Consider the following 22,644-nt stretch of genomic DNA (forward strand, 5'->3'; position numbering starts at 1 on the left):
GGATGTATGCCGGACACTCTAGAAGGACGTGCTCTACTGTTTCGGGCAATCCACAATTATCGCAATAGGGGTTTGCAGTTAGACCGAGGCGATGGCGGTAAGAGTTCGTGAGCGCTCAGGCATTTCTACCACCCATCACGTACAAGGTACGCTTTCACAAATCAATCAACTCATCAGACGCATTGCTAATCGTTGACAAGGACCGAAAAAAAACGGCCACGTGCGTATCATTCAAGTCCTGCTAACTTGCCGCACCATTTCGGAACCCCATACTTGGCTGTCAAATCTAGCGAAATAAAAAAACGACGTAATCATCCGCCAAGCCTATACATTTGCACTAGGGCGCAACTGGACAATCTTAAGTACCACATTGGTTCAGATTTGAATTCAGAACACCTGTGATGAACTTAGTGGGGCTAATAATGTTATTGAAGGTCATGTTGAATCATGTCAATTTAATCATGTTACTTGAACTAGATTGAGCCACTCAAGCTCACACACACTGGCTGTCACGTCCTCCGCTACCTCGGCTACCAACTTCCTTACCCCTGCAACCTCCGCCAACGCATTCCCTTTGGAACTAAGGACTTATATCTCTGTCGCCCGAATCCTCAAGAATATGCTACCCGTTCACAACCAGGGTCGCCAACAAGCACCTATCCGAATGCTTCGCCAGATGTTTCGCGTTTTGCCCCTGGACAACCCCCCCGTTTACACAGCCAAATATGACGCTATACGAGCCTTCGGAGTTGCCACTGTAGACCACCAACCAACTGAACTGACTTCTGCAATAGTAATCGGTAAGGACTCCATGTTCACAATTGCAGAAGAAATAGGAACAGCCCTCGCAGCACCTGTAGCTCAAGACTGACACCATTGTTACGAATTCTCGAGCCACCTGTCGCCATTACGCATCCGGTCACATTACGTCCTTAGCCCTCCGCATACTACAATTCATCCCTAACCCCCTTGACTCTACATTCTCTCTACCCTGGAACATTAGTCTCTGGAGGGGAATGAGACGGCTCGTGCTGCTGCCCGCACGCACATCTACCAGGCGATCGCCTCAAGCACCCCGTGGTCCCATTCGGAAGAATACCATTCTGTGCCACAAAATACAAAGATATCCTCGAACACTACCGCCTCGAAAGCTGCACGTTACCTTGCTCCAAGACAAGTTGAGTCAGGAATAATCCAACACCTACCGCTGCCTTCAAACCAATACCTACCCACACGGCACCCACCTCCACGCCATCCGCCCCTTCTCCTACTTCGCGACCTGCAAGTACAGTCCCCAACACTGCAAACTCTACCACATAATTTGGTGTGGTTCCACACTCCTTCCTTCATCCCCATACCCTCCTGAAGCCGTTAGCAGCGTGTAAGCTTGATAGCCACGCTGACTCCTGGCGATCAGGTCGGTAAGGTCGAAAGGGCCCGCCAGGCAGCGACCGGCGGCAGACTTCTGTACTAAAAAGACCCCTTCCCCCTAATTCCATTACCAGAGAAAAAGAGAAAAATAAATGTTATTCTTCCTCCTCCCTAACCGTTAGCGTTATAATTAGACTTAATTACCTGACACCCTCAACGCATGTGTAAATATTTTTATGGTATCTTCGGGGTGAATACGAATCCGCCCTCTAATTCCAAATACATTTCAGGTATATTTTCCTCATCCAATGGAAACCTGGTGGTTTTGCAGCGAAAGTGCCGTACTACCCTCCTATAAGTCAGCTGCATCGACATAGGAAATCTGCCTGACGACAACCTGAGCAACCTTTCACACATGCCTGAAAGGTTGCTTAACTAATGGGGCCCCGGGTCACCACTTGATAGGTACCACGTTTCCTTGATGTTGTTTGTGTACTTACAAAATTATACTCCGCAGTTTTAGAATCAAATCAAATCAAAGTTCATTTCAGCCATGGTTACAATGTTGTGGACTCTCTGGCCAAAAGCTGTAACAACAGCTCGACGAGCCCAGAATGCCGAGATACTTTAGCAAACAAGAGCGCATGACCGTACTTTGAACTTCTCGAAAATAGTGAAAGAAATCTTGTTCCGGCAGCAACATCATATAAATAAGTATCAAACATAGAAAAGCAATTGCCACTAAATACAAATAAAGCAATGCAATATAACCAGTATATGTACAACAAGGTATATGGAACGGAATTACGATAACATACTGGGAATTACCCCGCTCACTCTTGCCAGCTTTTGTCGCCGTGAGCTTCTCAATAATTTGGGAGTATTCCTCCAATAGTCTAGGACAGCTAAGCGTTTACACAGATTTCAGGGCCTATTTGTAACATGGAAGCTGTTTAGCAAATCGTAATTTTTCGTGTCCGCAGTTGAAAATGCCGATAACTTGCCGAGCGCGCCCACGTGAGCGCGGGCTTCGCAGCGACAGCCAAGCCGTTCTAAAAAAAATTGCGCCCATCTCCCCACGAGGGGGGGCTCGAGTAAATGCGTCGCGTAGGGGGTGGGTGTATTGCGTTAACGTTAGTGTCTGGGGGGTGGTGGTGGGGTTGTAGTGAATGTGTTAACTATTATTGCTTATTACTATTAATTATTATTATTTCTTTCATATATTAATTATTACTTTCGTGATTTTGCGACTCGAGTCCACCCTCGTGGATAGATATGGGCCCAAATTTTCTTTTTTGCGTGTGACGCAAGAAGTGAAGGCAAGGAGTAGGTTGCTGTAAGTCGTTATTTATTTATTTGTTGCTGTTGTCGTTGTATTGGACGCTGAGAACGACGGCTTCGTGGTCGCTAAAGTGTACTGTTAAAGGGTCTTTAAGCAGTGGTCGTGCGTTGCAGCAACTGGTGAAGGCGAGATCGATGCAACTGCTGCAGTGTATCAGCAGCTTCTTGACGTAGTTTGAATGAGTCAAGGATATAAGGCGCGTTCGTACCCTTTGATTCTGTGTCGCGTTTGTGGCGCAGTGGGAAGAGCACCCTGTACCTCGCATTCCGCCCACAGGGTCGTGGATCGAAACCAGCCAGGCGCTCATAACCATTATTTTTTTTATATAGTGTAGGGGGAGGGGTGGTAGCGTGATAAGGGAGAGGAAGATGAGGGGAGAGGGCGCACCTGCGCGCTCAGCTGTTGCGGACGGACACCGGACGCTATATTTAAGTTAAAGAAATGATCTGCATTTAAAACGAGTAAAATGCCTAGCGCTCGGGCATGTGCGCCTCGCGACGGCCGCACAGCCCCCCTGCGCACGTTTCCAAGCCAAGCATACACCCGTAGGGAGGTTGGCCAAGGTTGCGGCGACCTCTCGCCCGTTAGAAAACCAAGAAAATATGGAGCGCTAGGGTATGCTTGCCTCGCGGCGACCGCCCAGAACACCCGAGGCAAGTTTGACACGCAAAGCATGCCCACTAGCGAATATTATGTAAGATAGGCAAAAAATGCCAGTGCTCACCGTTATCGCGGCAACACTTGCTCGGAAAGAGAAAGTGTCCTGCGTTCGCCCTAATCGTGGCAACAGTTGCTAGGAACGAGAAAGACACGTCATAGCGTAGAACCTCCAAGATCATGTTCAATGACTAATTGTGGCAACACTTGCTAGGAACGAGAAAGACGCGTCGTAGCGTAGAACCTCCAAGTTCATGTCGAATGATTATCACTTAAAAAAAATAAAAGAAGCTCACACTTGTAGTAACAATGATGGAGTAAAGCTAGTTGCGGCAGCGAAGAACAAGCAAATTGGCTACAATCGTGGACTTAAAACGTCGTGATAGTCGTGAAGGTTGTGTACAGCTTCGTTACCTTCAAGACTTACGCATTAGTGTGAGCGTCCTTTATTTTTTGCTAATTTTAAGGATGAGGCTCTCATGCATGATTAACACACACTAATGGAGGTCACGACTACTTTTAAATACGGATATGGTACTGATCGTTTTTGTTAGAACGAAACCCAAAGGTGTTCAAGACGTTCTGGCAAAGTAAAGTGCTGAGGTAAAAGCAACAAGAGAAATAAGAGGTGATTGATTCCTTTTTATTTAACAACACGATGGTTACTATCTGACGTTGGGAAGACAGAGTCCTGTTATTACACGGAAAGGGCATAGATAGATAATTTTGCTGTGTCCACGCAAACTGGACTCTTGAACCGTCGGACCCTTTGCACAAAATATATGTCAATTGCGTTGGCTACTCAGCACTATCTCAGCGATGAAGATTCAGAACGAGGCACTTTAGTGTCTTGCTGGAGGTCACAACTGATGTATCAAGCTTCGAAAACGCAATTGGTGGGTGCAAGCTCCGTTTCTTCGCGGCGCGGGCATCCTCCCTTAATTGGCCACCTTTTACGGCGAGGAAGTTCTGGAATGCTCTCAACGCACGAACCAGGGCATCACGTGGGCTCCACGGCAAAGGAAATATGCGGATCATGAGCCGTGTACTCGATTTAGAGTTCGTGTTTTCATCGTCAACTACCGAGAGGAGCTGGTTGAAAACAGCTGGGACGGCTTCTATAATGTCCAGGTTAGCGTAGGCTAGATTGGGGAACCGGCAGAGCACTTCAAGCGTCAAACTGGCACTACGTAATCCAGACAGAGATGCTGCGAAGGTTAGTGGAAACCGACAGTGCTTCCAGTGGTGAGTCTTCTATCCTGTAGACACTGAAAACGACTTTGCGGAGCGCACGACAATTTTCGATTAAAATTTTCATTTGCTCTTTGTCTATGCTTAGCTCTGGCGCGTCAAAGGACTCCAGAGACGTTGGAGTAGGAATATCGGGATGGAACCAGCCTTGCTCGCAACAGGCCCTCACTTTCAGGGCGCGGAGTTTACGCAACCCTTGAAGAGCCTGGGCGGCGCAGATATGGTTTTTGTTCCACATAAGTTTTATCTCGAGAGACTGCAGGTTGGGGCAGCTGGTAGCTATATGAAGGAGGCCATTGGTGTTGAGCACGGTCACTGACACACTTGTAAGGTGTTGGAGTCTACCCAAAATGTTCCAGGCGCCATCATTGAGAATGGAAGTGGAACACAGCTCCAGCTTTTCTAGAACGGGGCAACTTACGCATATTTGCTCCAGAACTTCTTCGGGAACTCTAAGATAGGACGAAAGAAGCAGTGACTTCAAGGCTGACAACTCCTGTAGCACTGTGACACCCTTTCTGGTCAGTACGTGCTCACCTCGGAGAACAATTGATGCAAGAGATCGGCAGCGGCACAGAAGTCTTGGCATTGCTGGATTCAGGAGCATTGCACCCATGATTGTCAGCTCTTCCAGATGTTCCAATGTAATTGGCGCTGTAGCAAGCGCTTCCAGGTCGATGTCGTCGCCGGATATGTCGAGCTTCCTCATGAGCGTTGCGCGGTTAAAGACCTCTAACCACAGTTCCGGGCAAGTGCCGAAGCTTGAGTCAATTATTACCTCAGTCCAAAGGAAAGGGTCGAGGGCAATCCGCTTCATCCCAGCCGATACTTGTGCGAGAGCAAGCAGTGATCGCTGAGGAAGATAAGAGAATATCTTCAGAACCAGCTCCGTTGGCAGCTCTTCGAGTTCCATCGCGAAATATGTGTTTTCTTTCGTTGGCACACACCCGTACGGGGGACTGCGAGGCAAAGGTTAATACAGTGAATTCAGGTATGAACAATGTCCTCTGTTGCATAAATGCTCTTATTAGGGCATAAGAAAAATTGGCGTCCGTTGCTAGTACCGGGTAGCCGCGATACTGAAAGCAGCATAAATCCCGTCATTTAGTTCAGGGATAACGGGAGGAGTGCTAATGATGTTGATTGTTGGATGTTTATGACGCAAGGCCAACTAGGGAAAACAGCGCCAAAACAGTGGTTAGATATGAAGGATGTAATCATAAGCTCTAAAATCGTTCAACAAAAACAAAAGTAAGATCAGTAAGACAATGAGGATGGCTGGTGTAAAAGGCTGCGTGTTGATGGTGCGTGGCATGAAATAAGGTTTTAAAAACTACGCGTGATAGGAAATAAGGTGTAAAACTTGGTATCCCTAACAAACTTAAAGTGCGTTGTAGAGGAATCTTAGGATCATCCGCTAAAACAATGCTGGGTGTAGCGGAATGTGTTGTTTGTAGAGGTCGGCGAAGTGCTCGTGTCGTGTTGTGTGGAGTCGGTATAAATGACAGACTTAGGGATGTATGTTCAATTATATGATTTGCAATAAGAAAAATGGCATACGCGTGCGCCGTAAAGATACTGGTGTTTATATTCATGGTTATACTTGCAGTAAAATTGGGACCGTGCGCAGCACAGGATACGGTAAAGACGTTTTGGACGCATCGCTGTAACACTCTGCAAAGCGATATGTATCATGTAAACACAAGAAGTGCTGCAGAATTTGCTTCTTGGAACTCCATATTCTTTTTCAATTTTTACAAACGACAAGTCCCATAGCACAGGGGAAACTTGCCATAAGGGTCAAAGCATGCTACAGGACGTTTTACAGGTATCTTGAAAGGAGGCAGTCGGTTTAGGCACCTGCTCTTTGACTCTGAGTGAGAATGGCGCAGAAAGGTATCATTAAAAACGGGTTGAAAAGAATGGTTACCCAAGGATAAAATTTTAAAAGCGCATAACAAGTCAACATAGGCTTGCTGGTGTGATAATAACCATTTGTCACACTCTGCGTAAAGACTCTGGACATAGCTAAGACGGAATGCGCCACACGAAAGGCGAATCCCCAGGGGCCGTCCTGGGTCGAGCACTTTGAGTGCTGTTTTTATTGCTCACCCATAGACGACAGTCCCAGAGTCCAAGCGAGATCCAACCAAACTGGAGAAAAACACACAAGAAAAGTTGTTTTTCCGCACCATAGGAATGCTGTGACAGGATTTTAAGAATGATGATTGTTTTCAGACATTTATGTTTGAGCAGTTTGATGTGGGGAATGGGGGGGAGGAGTGGGGAAGGATGTGGGAATATGTTAAATAGGCTCGATACGGACTCAAAGGGAATGAGCATCTTGGCTAAAGTTGCGGTCTGTAGTTATGACACACATTTTTGCGAAGTTGCATTCACTGGTGCTGAAGGTGGTCAGCGCGGCTGGACCGACCCGCAGTTGTGCGGGCTTGCCACGGCTGGCGCTGCGTTTGCCCGGCAAACTGGTCTGTCCTGAGCCCATACCGACGCCAGTACTTAAGACACTGATTGTCACTGCCGTTGATTGCACTAACCATCCAGTTCTCAGCACGACGTCCAGATGTAAGGTCCCGAACCCCCAGCTTCGTAGTGTAGCCATTAGATGGACTCTGCTCACTGTAACCGAAATCACTTTGCAGACCGGGGAACGCAGCGTATTTCTAACTGATGGCCTTCAAGCAGTCCGCGCTTACTGCGGTTAGTCGTACCTCTATGCTGGCCCAGGATGTTCATCCGCTGGCACCACGAATTTGACACGAGATTCATGTTGAGTAGGTTCCGCGTGACCGAATGACAGTCCATTTCAATTGCAATTCACACGTAGCAAACCGGCTAGCAGCATCCGTTCCATCTCCAAGTGTCCCGTTCGACCTGGATGATGCCTCTCTTCTACTGACGAGAAAGGAGCACCTCCGGGGCTGCACACGTGCTCTCACCACCCTGTGCTTTCACCCTTCCCCGAGTCTTACCTTTGCCAAGGAGGTCGCGCTTTGGAGGATTCGGGTTTAAGTGGCCTTAAATCCCGCCGTGACCCGCCAATAGCCTCACTTTCAACACTCGTTTGTAAACCTCGGTTGCCCAGTTTGCTGACATTCCCCGCTTGTGGTCGTGCCTCGCCTTGCGTATGACGAGGATGCGGCAACTTGCGATCACGGCACTCCGCGTAGACGACGCCACCACATACACCGCGTGCAAACATGGGCCTCATCACCATTCTCTCCTGGTCTTCTACCGCGAAGCGAAAATTCTCATGTTCGTTTAATCAACTGTAGTCATCGTCTAATACCCCTTCATCTATGCCCCGTTGCAGAATAAACGCTACAAAAAAGAGACTACCTCCCCGACCAGCCCCAAAAGGCGCTTCTCTCTCTTTTAGATGCGACTGCATCTCATTCACTCGCCTTGTCCCTCCATACGGCGTTGTTGCTGTACGTCCACACCCCTCCCGCATTCTCCTCGCCGCGCGAGCTGCGCTCTCCGCCGCTCACCCCCTCTCCTCTCCGATAGCGAACTCTCTCGCGAGGGGCATTGGATTGGATTCCATTCGATTGGCTTGGATTGGCTTGGATTGGATTGGATTGGATTTGGCTTGGATTGGATTAAAGTGGATTGTGTTTGATTGTGTTGCGTCATAGCCGCGCCACGTTGCGTCATAGCCGCGGCAGGGGTTCACGGCACGTTTCACGCGATGGGAGAATCAACCTAACGGAAACAATAACGGAACCCCCTATCTATGGCATCTACACAGGGGTTCCCGTGAGGGGAGGTGGGAGATTTTTTGTACACCATCTCCACATTTCCGTGCCGGACAAGGACTAATTCCTAACGCGGCATTGATAGCAGAAGGCTCCAAACGTGCTGGAGCAGTGTGGCGCTGAAAAAATTCCCCGCATTTCCCCGAGGGGAAGAATGTGAAAGTGCGAATGCACGAGTTGAATTTGCGCGGTTAGGTAATGTTCGCGAAAGAGACATCACACACACACACAACTACAAAGAAAGAAAGATGCATTTATTCACACACACCTATTTGTGTTGTCGTTGTACTTGATTGCTAGAGCGGATCTCAGCTTTGAAATTTCGTGTAAGTACTCCCTTAAGCGGGTGCATTAGCCCTTCTCACGCCCGATTCCTGGCCAATCCCCCACGTTGGTATGTGCCATGTCAGCGGCCAGGCAGCGCGCGCCCATCTCCCCCCGTTGCCAAGGAAGACGAGGAGATTCCTGGCCAATCCCCCACGTGGGTATGCTATGCGGACATCGCCGGTGGACGCAGGTTCAGGGTCGCTTAAGAAGTGCATTCGCACTTAAAAGCAAACATCGCCAGAATTCGGCTGACAAACTTGTTCGACTTATGCGTATTCGAGTTCTTCATCACCCTTCACTACGGCACCTCCGCCGCCAGTACCCTCCACCACATCCCCAACTCACCCTAGACGCAGCTCACTGCTTGCACACCCTCCAGACCCATACCTTCCCCCACCGCACTCAGCTAATTCCCACCCACCCACACCTTTTTGACTCCCCAACATGCCTTGCGTGCGGGGCCCTCGAGATGCACCATTATTCTTTTTGCGAGTGCCCAGCAGACCTCTTTCCCCCTTTCCTTCCCCCTCCCTCTGGGAGCAGGCGCTGCGCGACCCGGAGACATCGAGTCAAGACTTGGTGACCACCCAGGCCCTGGCGGTCGCAGCGGCCCTCTGGACCGCTCCCTCCCCCCCCCTTACCGGATCCCTGAGTACCCATAACGTTGTTTTTCTCCCTCTCTCTCTCGCCGTGCTCAGCGCATGCACTCACGTGGTTCCGTATCGGCGTCCCTGCGGTATTCTCTCTGCAACAAGACACGAGTTTGGGCAAGCCAGGAATGTCACCCGCCACCCGCCCCGTTGGAGTCAACACTGACGCATGTCATGGGGTCGTCGTTTAACTACTCCCGCATCGGCATAGACGTCAACAAGGCACCTACCCTTTATAAAAGCCGGGAATCATCGACAACAGTTCAGTTGGCATGGGAACGTCACTAGAATGCGGCTAGCGAATTCGCTCAACTTCTACAAATTTTGGTTAGTTACTCATCTTCAAAACACTCAGATGACTTTTTTTGGTTGTATTCCCATGCCCACATGCTGCTCATAGAAAATGTGCACGGGTGGAGGGGCGTGATAAAGTGTTGGCGGGATATGTTGAACTAAATTCAGGCCCTCCTAAAACACCCAGCAACTCGCAGACCTTTACAAAAACGGACATTGTTTTGGCAAGTGGGACGCTCAAGTACAGCGCGCCTGCTGAACGTTATGACCGCTTGTTGTCACCCTAGTTTGCAAGCGAGCCGGCCTGGCAGCGTGCCGAAAATTCAGATGTCCCTGAAGTTCGCAACGGGTCTCGCTATAGTGTGGAGACGGTTCGATTTGAGTGGGTTACCAAGGGCCGTGCAACAACTATCGCCGTGCTTTACTTTGTGCATGGTCAAAATAAATACTATCGTGACCATCATGAACAGCCGCAGTCTAGTATTCTTAGGATCAATTTTTCCTGTTTTCTTTCACAGCATTCCTCCAACACTTCTCTAGTACTGGGAATCCCTAAAGACAAGTGACTAACAATATACTTATAAGGAAATTTCCACAGGTGTAAGATAGTTACGGAAGTGAACATCTTCATTTGGCACAAAAACGCGGAGGATCCTCCCAGATGTGGCCATGTGCAAGTAGGAGACGAACCGATGGCAAAGCAGCCAGTCCCTGGGGAACTCGGTTGGGTTGTCTTAACCACCACCTGCCTGGTCGCCCTTGGCGGTGGTATTCCCATTACTCAGCAAATGCCCGCCTTGTACTAAATCTTGCCGTCGGCGCCTGAGGACTGACTCCAGCAAACACCTGTGGAGGCCGACCCGAAGGCTCACCCAGACACATTGCCCATGTCGCTCGTGGCTCACATAAAGCCGTTCGTGGCTCACATCAAGCCGCACAAGAAGCTGTGCGGCTTGACGTGAGCCACGAGCGGATCTTCTTGAGTCCGGTGCACAAGTTTGATCGTGGATTGTGCCGAAGACGGGACCCCGTGGAGTGGCGAGGACGAAGCAAAGTGGCTGCTGCTCGAGCGTGAGCCGTCCCTGTCGCTGAATCTTCCATGCTGCCCACTCGATCCACTGCAGCAGCTGCGGCTGACGTCTGAAGAACCGCGACCGCAGCTGCCGCCACCGTAGCTTGGCAATGCTATACAGAGAAAGTAGGCGCTAAGCAGTGACAGCGGGCTAGACGTGTTATGGATGTTGATCCGCTGGTCGGGCTCGTCCCCGATGCCTGCCATGAGGCACTCCTCTTCGTTGGGAAGGGGAAAGGGTGAAGTGTTGGAGCACTGCGGCCTATTGTGGCTCGTCCGGGAAATCTCCACCGGTTGCTTCTCGTTGGAGAAAACCTCTAGTGTAGAACTGCCTCGCCAACACTCTGCAGAAAGCTGCTCGCTCTGGAAGTCTTCCAGAGTCATGTCGAACAGGTCCAGCCAGAAGAACCAGCTGTCGCGCGTCAAGTGCTCAGTCGTGGTGGTGGTGGACTCGATACGCGAGTCGTCGCCGTACATCGCCACCCAGAAACCGCATTCACGCGGTGAACAAGACCGCAGTGCTACGCGCAGAAATACCCTTACAAATTGAGAGGCATCCATCTCAGCGTATGGCGTGAGGTTTCTGCTGCAGGTCCCGGTGCTGTGGCAGGTCTCTAAAGGTCGACACGAGCTCCATGTCCTCGAAGGCCACAGTGTGTTATGAGGCCACGATGGGTTAAAAAGATGTATGAACAGTATTTACACTATTTACAAGAGAAACGGCTGGGCCGGCTGTAGCCTACAGAACAAATACGCAAGCTTCGTCTTCTTCCATCAGAACCCTTCATTCTCTTCAACTTGTGCCAAGGCCGGCATAAACACATTACCGGTCCCTTGACTTTTCGGATGCCCCATTGCAATATCTTTCGTGTCTCTCATGGGCGATTTTTAATAGTAGAGCGGTTTAGGCGCTTTGTTGCGCAGTCCTTACTCTGAAATAATACCAAGAAAATGCCGACCGCACCTGAGCGTGCGTCTTGTGATGTTTGTTGCAACACAGCAGGGATCCACGTCGGGAATTGGCTTGGAATCGCGCGCAAGGAGGGCTAATTCCCTCTCGACACAAAACTGTAAATTATAACTTACAGCACTTGAATGAAAAAAAGAGCATGTAATCACAAGCGCGAATTGCTTCCGCCGTCAGAACACCGAAATGCAAGCGCCATATGTCGCCTTCTCCTGACCTGACATGCCATACTAATAATGCCGACACTTCGGTAGTCGGTACCGATGCCAAGCGGATCTTTAAATTGCGGCCGGCTCGGCCTGCTCAGCTGTGTTGATATGACGGCGGTAGAACTCTCTCCGATGCTGTGACGCTCATACGGAGATCCCCGGAGGAACAAGTAGTGCAGACCTTAAAATTCTAATAAATTCCGTTTCTGGTTGCGAGTGGTTACTCTCGCTTTGACTTTTAGTTTTTCTTCTCTGTTATGTATGTAACCAAAACTCTTTCCAACCCGTCTAAATTATATTTTCTAAGCACCTCGGAATTAAATAAGAATTCTATTTTCACTGTCTTCTGTTGATTGGCCGATCTCCTGATTGGGTATGTGCCATACCTAAAGGCGCAACAACAGTAACAAAAAAACAACAACTACTACAAATGCGCGTGAGCACTCGACGAAGACTTTGCCACAGCGCGGAACATGACGCATACGAAGACTGAAGTTGGCACTGTACAAATAAAGTACTTATATACGTGACTTTGCGTATGATTCGATTTTCTGCTGATGAGCCCCATATATATACACAGGGTAAATGGTTCTCAGTGGCTATAAGCCGCTAGTCCAGTTTAGCTTATATAGTGAGACGAAAACAGCTGTACTGTGACATCACGGTTGGACCGTTATGCAAGCTGGCTTAGTTTTATTACCCAGGTGATCCTGCAGTTGTCAGGAGTCCGCATTCCTAGTTTTACCCACAATAACTTCTTTCTGTCAATGCTGGCTAAGATATATTTCACCCGAGTTAGTTCGCTAACGCAAGACACCTGTTTTTTTATTGTGCGTAACTCCTACCATCTCTCTCTCCATGGCTCGTTGAGATGAGATAAATTTTGTTCCGAGGTGTTTAGTGCGAGCACCCCAAGGGCGCAGTGAGTGTCAGCGTGTAGTTTTATAGGCGGAGATAGTCCACTGTGTAACACTTCATAGGTCTTGAACGTAAGCCGGCAATAATTTCATACCTGATACGTTATCCGTGATTTACATGAGCACCGCCAACTTGTCCGAGATAGCTTCAGTCATCCTTTCTTCCAATACCTGATACCTGGCTTTAAAGTGAAGTCGCTCTTGGTATCGTACAGTATTTCGTATTTAGTATATCTGTATTTTATACCTTACTACAAATCTTTGCGAGTCCACTTTATAAAGAAACATTCGCTCGCCTCTTTTCAAATCAGGTGATAGTGCAATGGGACGATGTCGCACAAAAATCTCAAGTGAGCCAGACATCCATCAATCCCCCTTCTAGACAGGATGCTACTTCTGAGTGGGGGTGTCTCCTTGTCCGACGCCTTTCCCACTGTTTTGAGGATGAATTATCGCGCCCTTACATTTCAGGAAAATATTCGCCAAGAGCCACAAAGCAGCTCTCTCCTATTTCTCATTCGGGATGTTTTTTCCCAGTTTGAGGGGGTATGATTGGAAAAAAAAGGCCCATCTCCCCGCGAGGGGGACTCGAGTAAATGCGTCGCATAGGGGTTGGGTGTATTGCGTTAACGTTTAGTGTTTGGGGAGTTGGTGGTAGTGAATGCGTTGTATCAGCAGCTTCTTGACGTAGTTTGAATGAGTCAAGGATATAAGGCGCGTTCGTAGCCTTTGATTCTGTGTCGGTTTTGTGGCGCAGTGGGAAGAGCACCATGTACATCGCGTTCCGCCCACAGGTAGTGAATGGGTTGTATCAGCAGCTTCTTGACGTAGTTTGAAGAAGTCAAGGATAGAAGTCGCGTTCGTAGCCTTTCATTCTGCGTCGGCTTTGTGGCGCAGTGGGTAGAGCACCATGTACCTTGCGTTCCGGCCGCAGGATCATGGGATCGAAACCAGGCGCCGGTATGTATTATTTTTTATATAGGGTAGGGGGAGGGTTGCGGACCTGTTGTTGAGAGCGGGGAGGGTAGCGTGATGCGGGAGAGGAGGAGTGAGGGAGAGGGCGCACCTGCGCGCTGATCTGTTGCGGACGGACGGCGGACGCTACATGTGAGTTAAAGAAATGCTGTGCATTTAAAAAGACCGCCAAAATAGTCAGGTTGGAATTAAGAGGGAAGAACAAATCAAACTGGACGACCACCTATCTCCTACCCTCAAACGCCCCCTCTTCCTGGCACTGACCAGAAAACGCGAGTTCAAGTGGCAGTTTGTGCGATCTAACTTCTATCTCCTGTCTGGACCACCCATGTATATACCCTTCTCCTTCTGGCGAGGGATGCATCTCCAAAACATTAACCAGCCGTTACGGGACCTCCATTCCTTACGCTCGTAACATAGCATCACCCCTTCCCCACCTGTCTGTCCACGATGACCACTGTTGGGCGATTTCCTAAAAGTCGCGTCTCAACGCCCTAGTACTGATATACTGGACTTGAAACCAGCACTCATAATTTTTATTCTGTTGGCCTTTGTTTGCGATGCAATTTCACCTGTCGTCCATGCGAATCCCAGAGAGACTGCAAGCACACACTCGGGAAACTAGCTCCTGTCCACAAGTACTAAATCACAATCCAGTATTCTTGCACACAACCGCTTCTGCTGACGAACCCAAACAAGCCGCCCGGCTTCTTTGTAGAAGGTACAAACAGACACCCATCTTACTCGTGCGACTATACCGCCACGGCCACAGTTGCTGTAAAAAAAAAATCTCGTGCGGCCTGTGGCTCCCTTGCCCTTGTCATACATGACTTCAATCTCTTTCTCCTCAATCACACCATCTCACATAAAGAAACGAGCCCAGAATTACTAGAAATACTGCCCTACATCTCTAGTGGACACAATTGACGTCTGGTGGGGCTTCGACAAAGAAAACCTTCGGCTACAGAAATTGTGAGAACAGCGCCAAAACCGGATCTCCCCCTCAATAATTGGGATGTTCTCCGAAAGTTCGTAACCTTCCACCGTCTGGATCTTCATCGAACACTGGATTGATGAACTCGATGAGACTGCGCCGGCAACACTGAAAAGGTTGAAGTTCTCCCCCTCGATCTCTGGAGAAACAGGACAGCGGAATTTTGAGCATTTCGGACGACATAACCCTCTGCACAAACTTCAAATAGCGGATTTGAAGTCTCTCAACACACATTTTATACCGCGAGGTCACCCTGGTGGCCAGGGCAATGGCCTCCTCCCCCTGAATTTACGTTCGGGATTTGATAGCCGTGTTGAAACGGGTTAAATCGCCCTTTTGATTAGTTAAAGCAAAGGTAATGGCGTCGTGATTGTCGTAATTGGCATCATCCACATTGATCGCATCCTGGAATATTTGGAATGGTTTCCATGTGGACTTTCCTCGCGCATCTGTGCTCCGCGCTGTACACAGGTGCGTGTTTCTCAGCAGCAGCGGGGCATAAAATCGCGTCCTGACCTCGGTTGGAATTAACAAGCGACGACGTAGGTCATGACAACTCGCGGTTTTGTCAGACGAGGTCTTGCCCACAGGAAGGCATATCGCATATTCAGTGGTAAACTGCACTCCCGCATAACTTCTGGGTGTTTTCTTCATTCTTGAGGAAACCGGGTCCCTCGAACTTTTACTCAGTTGTAGGTCAAATATGCAGCACATCATCAATATAGACATCTCCATGGCACCATGGATGCAGCCGAATTGCGATGTAAAGCCAACGGAAGTGGCGAAGGCTCAAACCAGTATCAAATGCACTGCAAGAACTTTCTCGGGCGTGTCCAATGCAAACATTAGAGAGGCTGATCAGGTTCCGGGGCAAGAAGCATATCCCAAATTTATTGCGCTTAAAATGTGGACAAGAATTGTATACGTGACAGTTTGTGCATCGCGTAATTCGCGGTAATTGGAGCTATAAAAATGTCCGCTTCTTGCTCGAAGCTTGGTAGCATGCTCCCCAAAGCCCCCTGCCTCCCGCACTCCTTCGAATAGAGTGCCACACATCACGGGCACATTTCAACTCAGCCTCCGCACAGCAGTGTATCACACGCATGCTCTTCGAGGTCGCAGGGGCCAGCAGTGTTTTCTTTCACTTTATTTCTACCCATTTTTCAATCCCAGAGATGAACAGCACGATCAAACGGAAAACCATCCACGCCACGTATAATCGCACTAGCCGATTGGGCGCCGCATTTCAGTCAGCAAAAAATGTTTCATCTAAAAGTGACGTGGACTGAAAGTGTCGCATAATCGCTGCAGTATACAGTCTGTTTTCGTCCCGCGAAGGAGCAGCTCGCAAACTTGCGCACGGTGTGTTCTTCCCAGTGCCTGTGGCCAGAGGCACGAAGCTAGTTGGCCGAGGGCTCGGTGTCCGGCTGAGTCGCCGCGCGCAAGAAGGATGCTCGCTCGTAGTACTTGTCGTAGATGCGCCGGATGGTGAGTATCTCGTCGACGAGCGCCTGCGTCACCATCTGCACGAAGGCCAGCAGGATGACGAAGACGAGGCAGACGCCCGTGATGATGGTGACGTTCTCGCGGACGAAGCGGTGCGCCGCGTCCAGGCAGTTGCCCGTGTACACCTGGAACCAGGCGTCGTAGTCGGTCATGTTCAGCACGTTGCTGCCGCATGACAGGCTCACCACCTGCGCCAAGGGAGTAGAAGGGCCCATGAAAAAAATTCCCCCGCATTTCCCCGAGGGGGAGAATGTGAAAGTGCGAATGCACGGTTATCGGCCCGCTTGCGGCGCTTGCGCTCGGCCCCCGCAGCCCACCGCCTCGCCGCCTTCTCTTCCATCTCTTCCATCGGGTTTGTAGTATCACGTGTACACCACGCAGTTATCAAGCCGCTATAACGCCGCTGAGTCGCCAACGCACGCCGCTGACGACGTAGTTTGAATGCGTTAAAGATATAAGGCGCGTCTAAACACTGATATCAGCGTCGCGTCCGTGGCTTGGTCGGTAGAGCGTCTCGCTGCGGCCGCAAAGTCCTCGGATAGAAACCTGGCGCCGTATGCTGTTTCTTTTTTAAATATAGAGGAGCACTGCGGACGCCGCCGCCGCCGCCGCCGCCGGCGGTGGATGGTTTGGGGTCGCTTATAAAGTGCATTCACACTTAAAAGGCATACAACGTTTTAACGGCTCTGCTAAAATCTGGAATAAACTTCCAAGGAGTTTTCACATGGTCGGAGCCTGGAGCCTTGCCGTTATCATCCAGAGTGACCAGTGTTAGTATGGAACGCATGTCATCTATTTCGACGACGTCATGAAACACAGTATCAGCCCACAATCAGCGTGCCAATCTTTTGGTGAGCTGGTAAGCCCTCCCCGCGACGCTGCAGGGCATAGGCAATGGCATCTGCTTTGACCATCGCTTTCTGCCACGAAACAACGCATGCATATCTAGATAGGTGTAATACCAGTTGGAGTATAGTCGAATGACAATCGAGGGAACGCAAGTTACCGTAACCAGCCAGCAAAGGGCATATGGTTATTTCGCTAGTTGCGTGCAGCATTATAAATGCTACAAACAGTCAACCGCCCAAAACCCGAACTTAGCGGAGCTGGCACCGTACTCTTCGGCGATGCCTGCCTCTCCGTCTTAACCAGTAGTTTGAAAAGGAACATGGCCGGTTGTGGACCCGCACGAGAGATTCAATGTGCCTTCTTCTTGAGAGGAATCTCCTACCCCGTACACCATAACTTACAAATAGTCCATAACGTTATATGGAAATCTACATGGGGCCTCTCGTACACACCATTGAACAAATTATTGCGTTCAAGGGCGCAGTGTTATGTCCTGCGTAAGCACCTGTTTCAAAGGGCGATCCAGTTTTGTCTCTTTAGACAAATTACAAAGGCCTGTAATGACTCGCATTTAATCATTCCAGATCGCAGATGCGTCGTGCATCGAATGGGAGATACCGTCACACCCGGTTATAGCGAACGGCAATACGCGCTCCGATTAGTTGGATATATCCAATAGTTCGATATAGCCGAACCCGCCTATAATGAGTATTGTTACCAGTTCGTAATCCGCGGGAACCGCCCCTCCTTCCCACCTCCGCCATCCCCGCATGCAGAAACGAACGCAGTAAAATAGCCAGTAAAACCCAAAAACAATTCCCTAATTGCAAGTAATAAACCTACTTTCAGCGTTAACTCTCTACTTCGCAAAAATGAGGTCATTTTTGTTTTCACTTTTGTTTTGCGGCGTCAACTAACACAGCATTCTCTACACGAAACATTGTTTGCACCAGTTCGGCCCCGTGTCCTTCAATATCGAAGAAGTATTGGCGGAGCACAATGACTGCCGAAAGTGCTTCATTAAGCGTCGCACGGCTTTCACTCGCTACATACTACCCCTCTTCGGTATTTTTCAGCAGGACCAGCTGCCATGACATCGGCGACAGTGTCAGCGTCCGAGGGGCTGACAGTGACCGAAACGTTGTCGTCGACACCCAGAAAATCCTCTAGGAACAGTTCTTTCGGCACAGCATCGGGAACGCTGGCGAGCCCTTCCCACACACTAAACTTTTTTACACCTTTTTTGGCCGAAAAGGGTGTAAAAACCTTGTCCCATGGCTAACACCTTTAAAAGGTGTTTTCGCAAAAAAAGGGTGTACGGACGAAAAAAAGGGTGTAAGAACAAAAAAAAGGTGTTGAGGATGCTCAACACCCTTAAAGGGTGGTGAGGACGCTCAACACCCTTAAAGGGTGGTGAGGACGCTCAACACCCTAAATAAAGGGTGTTGAGCATCCTCACACCGTTATTTAAAGGTGATGGCATGCGCAGTACCATGGTGTTGCGCATGTCATCTCCATAGCCTTGGAGGCTTGCGACCTATCACCAAGGTGTCCTAATGCAATTCATGGCGACAGGTGTATGTCTGGAGGCTCTGTAACTAAATGAAATGCAACAATTTATGACTAATGCCACAATTTTAAGTTATATATACAGTGATCCCTCGTGGCATCAAACTCGGATATCTTGAAATATCGGTTAACTTGACATGACACGCAAAAAAAACGTAGTAGTCTGAACCAAAAAAGAAGAAATAATAGAACTTCACAATTTCATGCACGCGACGATCACAACATTGGTGCACTAGAGGGACCACTGAAAACCGTTATCAGTGTGCTCACTACACATTAGCATTCAAGTGATACAACTAGACAGAACTGGACCCCCACTACAATTGCAATCATGTTTTCTGGTGGTAGCTTCCAAAAACAATATCCCATGTGATGTGCACCCGTAGAGAACTTGTATTGGTATTTGTCGTCACAACTTTTATAAAAGGCAGACAATCACATTTATAAGTTCTATTGACCATAAATTGCAAAATTTCTTTTGTGTCAAAAATCATGAGACTCAAGCCGAATGAAACCACGTTTTCCGAACAAACTTTTACAATCGACAGTAAATGTTGCAACACAAAAAAAGAAACAAGAATGTTTGCAAAATTTTGTGCATGAATCCTGAGACTAAAACTAATTCACAACCATAAACATATATGATTGAGGTGTCTATTAATAAACATTTTGGCAACTTCCCTTAAAACTTTACAGCCAAGCACATACCAAATATTAAGATACAAGCAATTATGAACTTCCTTCCCTCCGAATGCAATGAGGTGGACACAGCAGTCTGAACTATAAAGAACATTTATCTTTGACCCATCCTATAGCCGGTATTCATTGAAAAGTTTAGCTGTCAATTTCTTCGTTTGGCAACACTGAAATAGCCACGAACATGGCTGATCGCGCGGCTCGTGCCACTGCGGCCGCACGCCGAAGAAAAATATAACACCGACGTGCGTCGCCTGCTCCGTTTCAACCGATTCTCAACAGTGGTGTCATCAAAGTTGTTATTAAAAGCACTCGCGTTGGAGTCAAGGCATTACTTTGTGTTCGGCGGGCTAGAGCTTGGAATGTCCAAACCATATCATGCGCTTAGCACGGACAAGTACCGCCAGAATCCAAGCACACCCTTTAGGGTGCTTGGATTCTTTCGCCGCAGGAGCACCCTTTTCTGCCCAAAATATCATAGGTAGGAGCTTTTCCTGCAAAAGCACCCACCTAAAGGGGTACACAAAGGGTGCATCATCCTCGGTTCACAAATGGCGCTGCAGGTGTGCAGCCACATATGGCACAGTATGACACACAATTACGGTATGAAACATTCGTGCTTTCCAAGCTCCGTTCTATGAGACATTCCATTAAAGCTCAATGTCAGCTGATAATTTACTTGAACTTTTTGACCCACCGATTTTTGAAACATCCATTTATAAAGTCTAATATTACAGCCAAATCGCAGTACAGAAGTTGTATCATTAGAGGATGTTGATTATTCGAAACGGTGTTAAAAATTCAATTTTATGTTCATTTTGCTAAACTGCAGCGCACATCCTTCGAGCTTCACTGCACAGCATAAACGTGTTATGCAGTGAAAGCAAGTAGGCGTGCAACAGATCAACTGCACAAAAGTTCTTCGAACCTTAAAACCCTTGGCTTCTCAGCATTTCATCAAACTTCCAATCACGGTAGCTACTCGCAATGTTTAGTGCCTTATTCTTGAGCTGAGCAGAAAAGCTCAATATTAAGGCAGACCAAATACAATATGTATACTTCCCTACGTACTGTGGCTTTATTCTACCCATAAAAGTTGGGTCGCCACTGCCACTTATTTTATTTTACATTATTCTTTTTGCTTCATGAAAAATGACCCCACATAGCAATACCAAGAACTGTAAACATCACAGAACAATGCATATGAGTTCCCTGGTTGAAATGTGATGACATTGTTGTTATAGCAGTATTTTATCATGAGTCTAGCTTGTGCATGGTGCCTTGCATTATGTCCCTGCTGGTGGATGTGGGGTCATTTTTCGATGTTGCAAATGAAAAGCCAACAGCCAGTGCCCATTAGTTTCGTCTAGTATTACGAGGTGCGTCATGGGAACCATCAAACCCGTCTATAGCCCTTTTTAGAGTTGACTAGAAATAAAATCAGCAATATTATCGATAAAACGTTTAGCATCTTTTTTATTAGCAGCTTTAGTGTTGCTACTTTCCATATTTAGGTTTTTTCTGCTTTTCTTAATGACATTTTTGTTTCGCTGAGAAGGTGCATAACCAATGAAAGCTTTTCTGTAAACCTTTGGTAGCTATGTAATTGTTAGAAAATATTTTACTAAATAAGGCAGCTTAAACTTAGAATACTTGCATTTAGAAACATTAAAATCAATTTAAATTGATCATACATTTCTGGCTGTTTTTACACAAAGCTGCACATGGGATATTAAGTGCACCGCGAGGAGGGCTCTGGATTAGCTTTGGCAACTTTGGGATATTTATTGTGGACTTAAATCTCCACACATGGGCATTTTCACTTTCTGCCTCCACCAGGAAAATAGCCACCAATTTAGAGAGCTATTCTTACTAGTATTTGATGTACATTTTATAATAATCTCAAGTATTATAGCCACAAAATTATTCTCTACAACAGCACCCAGCAGGTGCTGTTATAGAGAGATTGTGCACTACACCAGACAATGTACTACACTGTCGAGAGCTTTGACATCTACAAAGCAAGCTAATACTGGTAAAATGTTTCATACCATAATTACTGCGTGTTCAAAGCTCACGTGTGAAGTACAGATACTGGTGCTTCAGCAAGAACCGAGGATGAGCACCCTTCCTGGTTCTGAAAAAAAATAAACATGGAAAAATGCTTTAAGCAGGATTAAGAAACAGGGTTGAAAGAAAGTGAGCAAGCAATTCTTTCAAAATATGCAAAGCAATGCAAACAAATATTTATTTCAACTTCATGTCTACAAAAGACAATCTCATTAAGGCTGGTAATGGGGTCTTGGGTAAAAAAAGAGCAGAGAGCACTTATATAAATGCTACAGGGAACCTTCAAGCCAAAAATTGCTTGAGCATTTAAACTAATCACTGTTCAACAAATTCATGAAAATTGAATGGATGAAAAACCAGCGGTAAACACAGGACACAGTTAAAAGAGAACAACGGGACAAGCTTATCCTGTCGTTCTCTTCCGTACCCTGTGTTTTCCGCTGGTTTTTCATCCATTCAAACATGTACCAACTAGCACAGTCCGATGCCTTGGTATCATAAAAAGACGAATTGTCACTCCTTACAGACAGTTGAAAAAAAAGAAAGTATAAAGCAGGTGACAAAATTAAAATGACAGCAGATTGGTTAACTTTTAATTTTAAGTGATAATATAAAAAATAATGGCATGAATGAAAGTGAGCAGCAACCACAGGACCATGATGCTAGGCCAACATTCCACTTTGAAGCAAAATATCCGCTTTCAACGCTACATAGGCCAAACATGCAATGCGGCAACCCTTTAGGCCCACAAAACCTTCCATAATCTTTAAAAAAGCTACAGTTTAGTTGAGAAAAACTGACCACAACAAATTGGAATTGACAACTAGATACAGTTGTCACACCCAAGCAAGCCGGCGAAAGATGAACAGATATCTAGCTGTCCTACCCCCTATTTGTGCCCTAGCCTCTGATCCGCTGCAGCAAACAAAAAAATTGTTTATATGTAGAACTATTGCTCTTGGTCAAACATAGACAGTTCTAATGAAGGAGCCAAGTAGGTTCCGAAACGTTGGGAACGCTTCGGATAAAGTCCTTGGTTAGAGTATTATATTTGTTTCCATCAAACACACAAAGAAAATGCATGGTAAAGCGCTAACATTAACTTTGTCTACTGCGGTTCCTTCATGGTGACATCACTACAGGAACCAAAAA

General features: G+C 47.6%; 1 protein-coding gene across 1 annotated transcript in view; it reads right to left on the reverse strand.

Annotated features, from left to right (window-relative positions):
• Positions 1–15,739: 15,739 nt before the first annotated feature.
• LOC144145675 (tetraspanin-33-like) overlaps positions 15,740–22,644 on the reverse strand; it is a gene marked incomplete at its 5' end in the record, with an annotated part of 35,160 nt that continues 28,255 nt past the window's right edge. The window contains 1 exon segment of the mRNA XM_077677338.1: positions 15,740–16,496. Coding sequence (XP_077533464.1) covers positions 16,203–16,496 — 294 coding nt within the window.

This window comes from Haemaphysalis longicornis, unplaced genomic scaffold, assembly GCF_048455015.1.
Source record: "Haemaphysalis longicornis isolate Haplotype H1 unplaced genomic scaffold, Haemaphysalis longicornis Haplotype H1 scaffold_7, whole genome shotgun sequence".
Classification (NCBI taxonomy): domain Eukaryota; kingdom Metazoa; phylum Arthropoda; class Arachnida; order Ixodida; family Ixodidae; genus Haemaphysalis; species Haemaphysalis longicornis.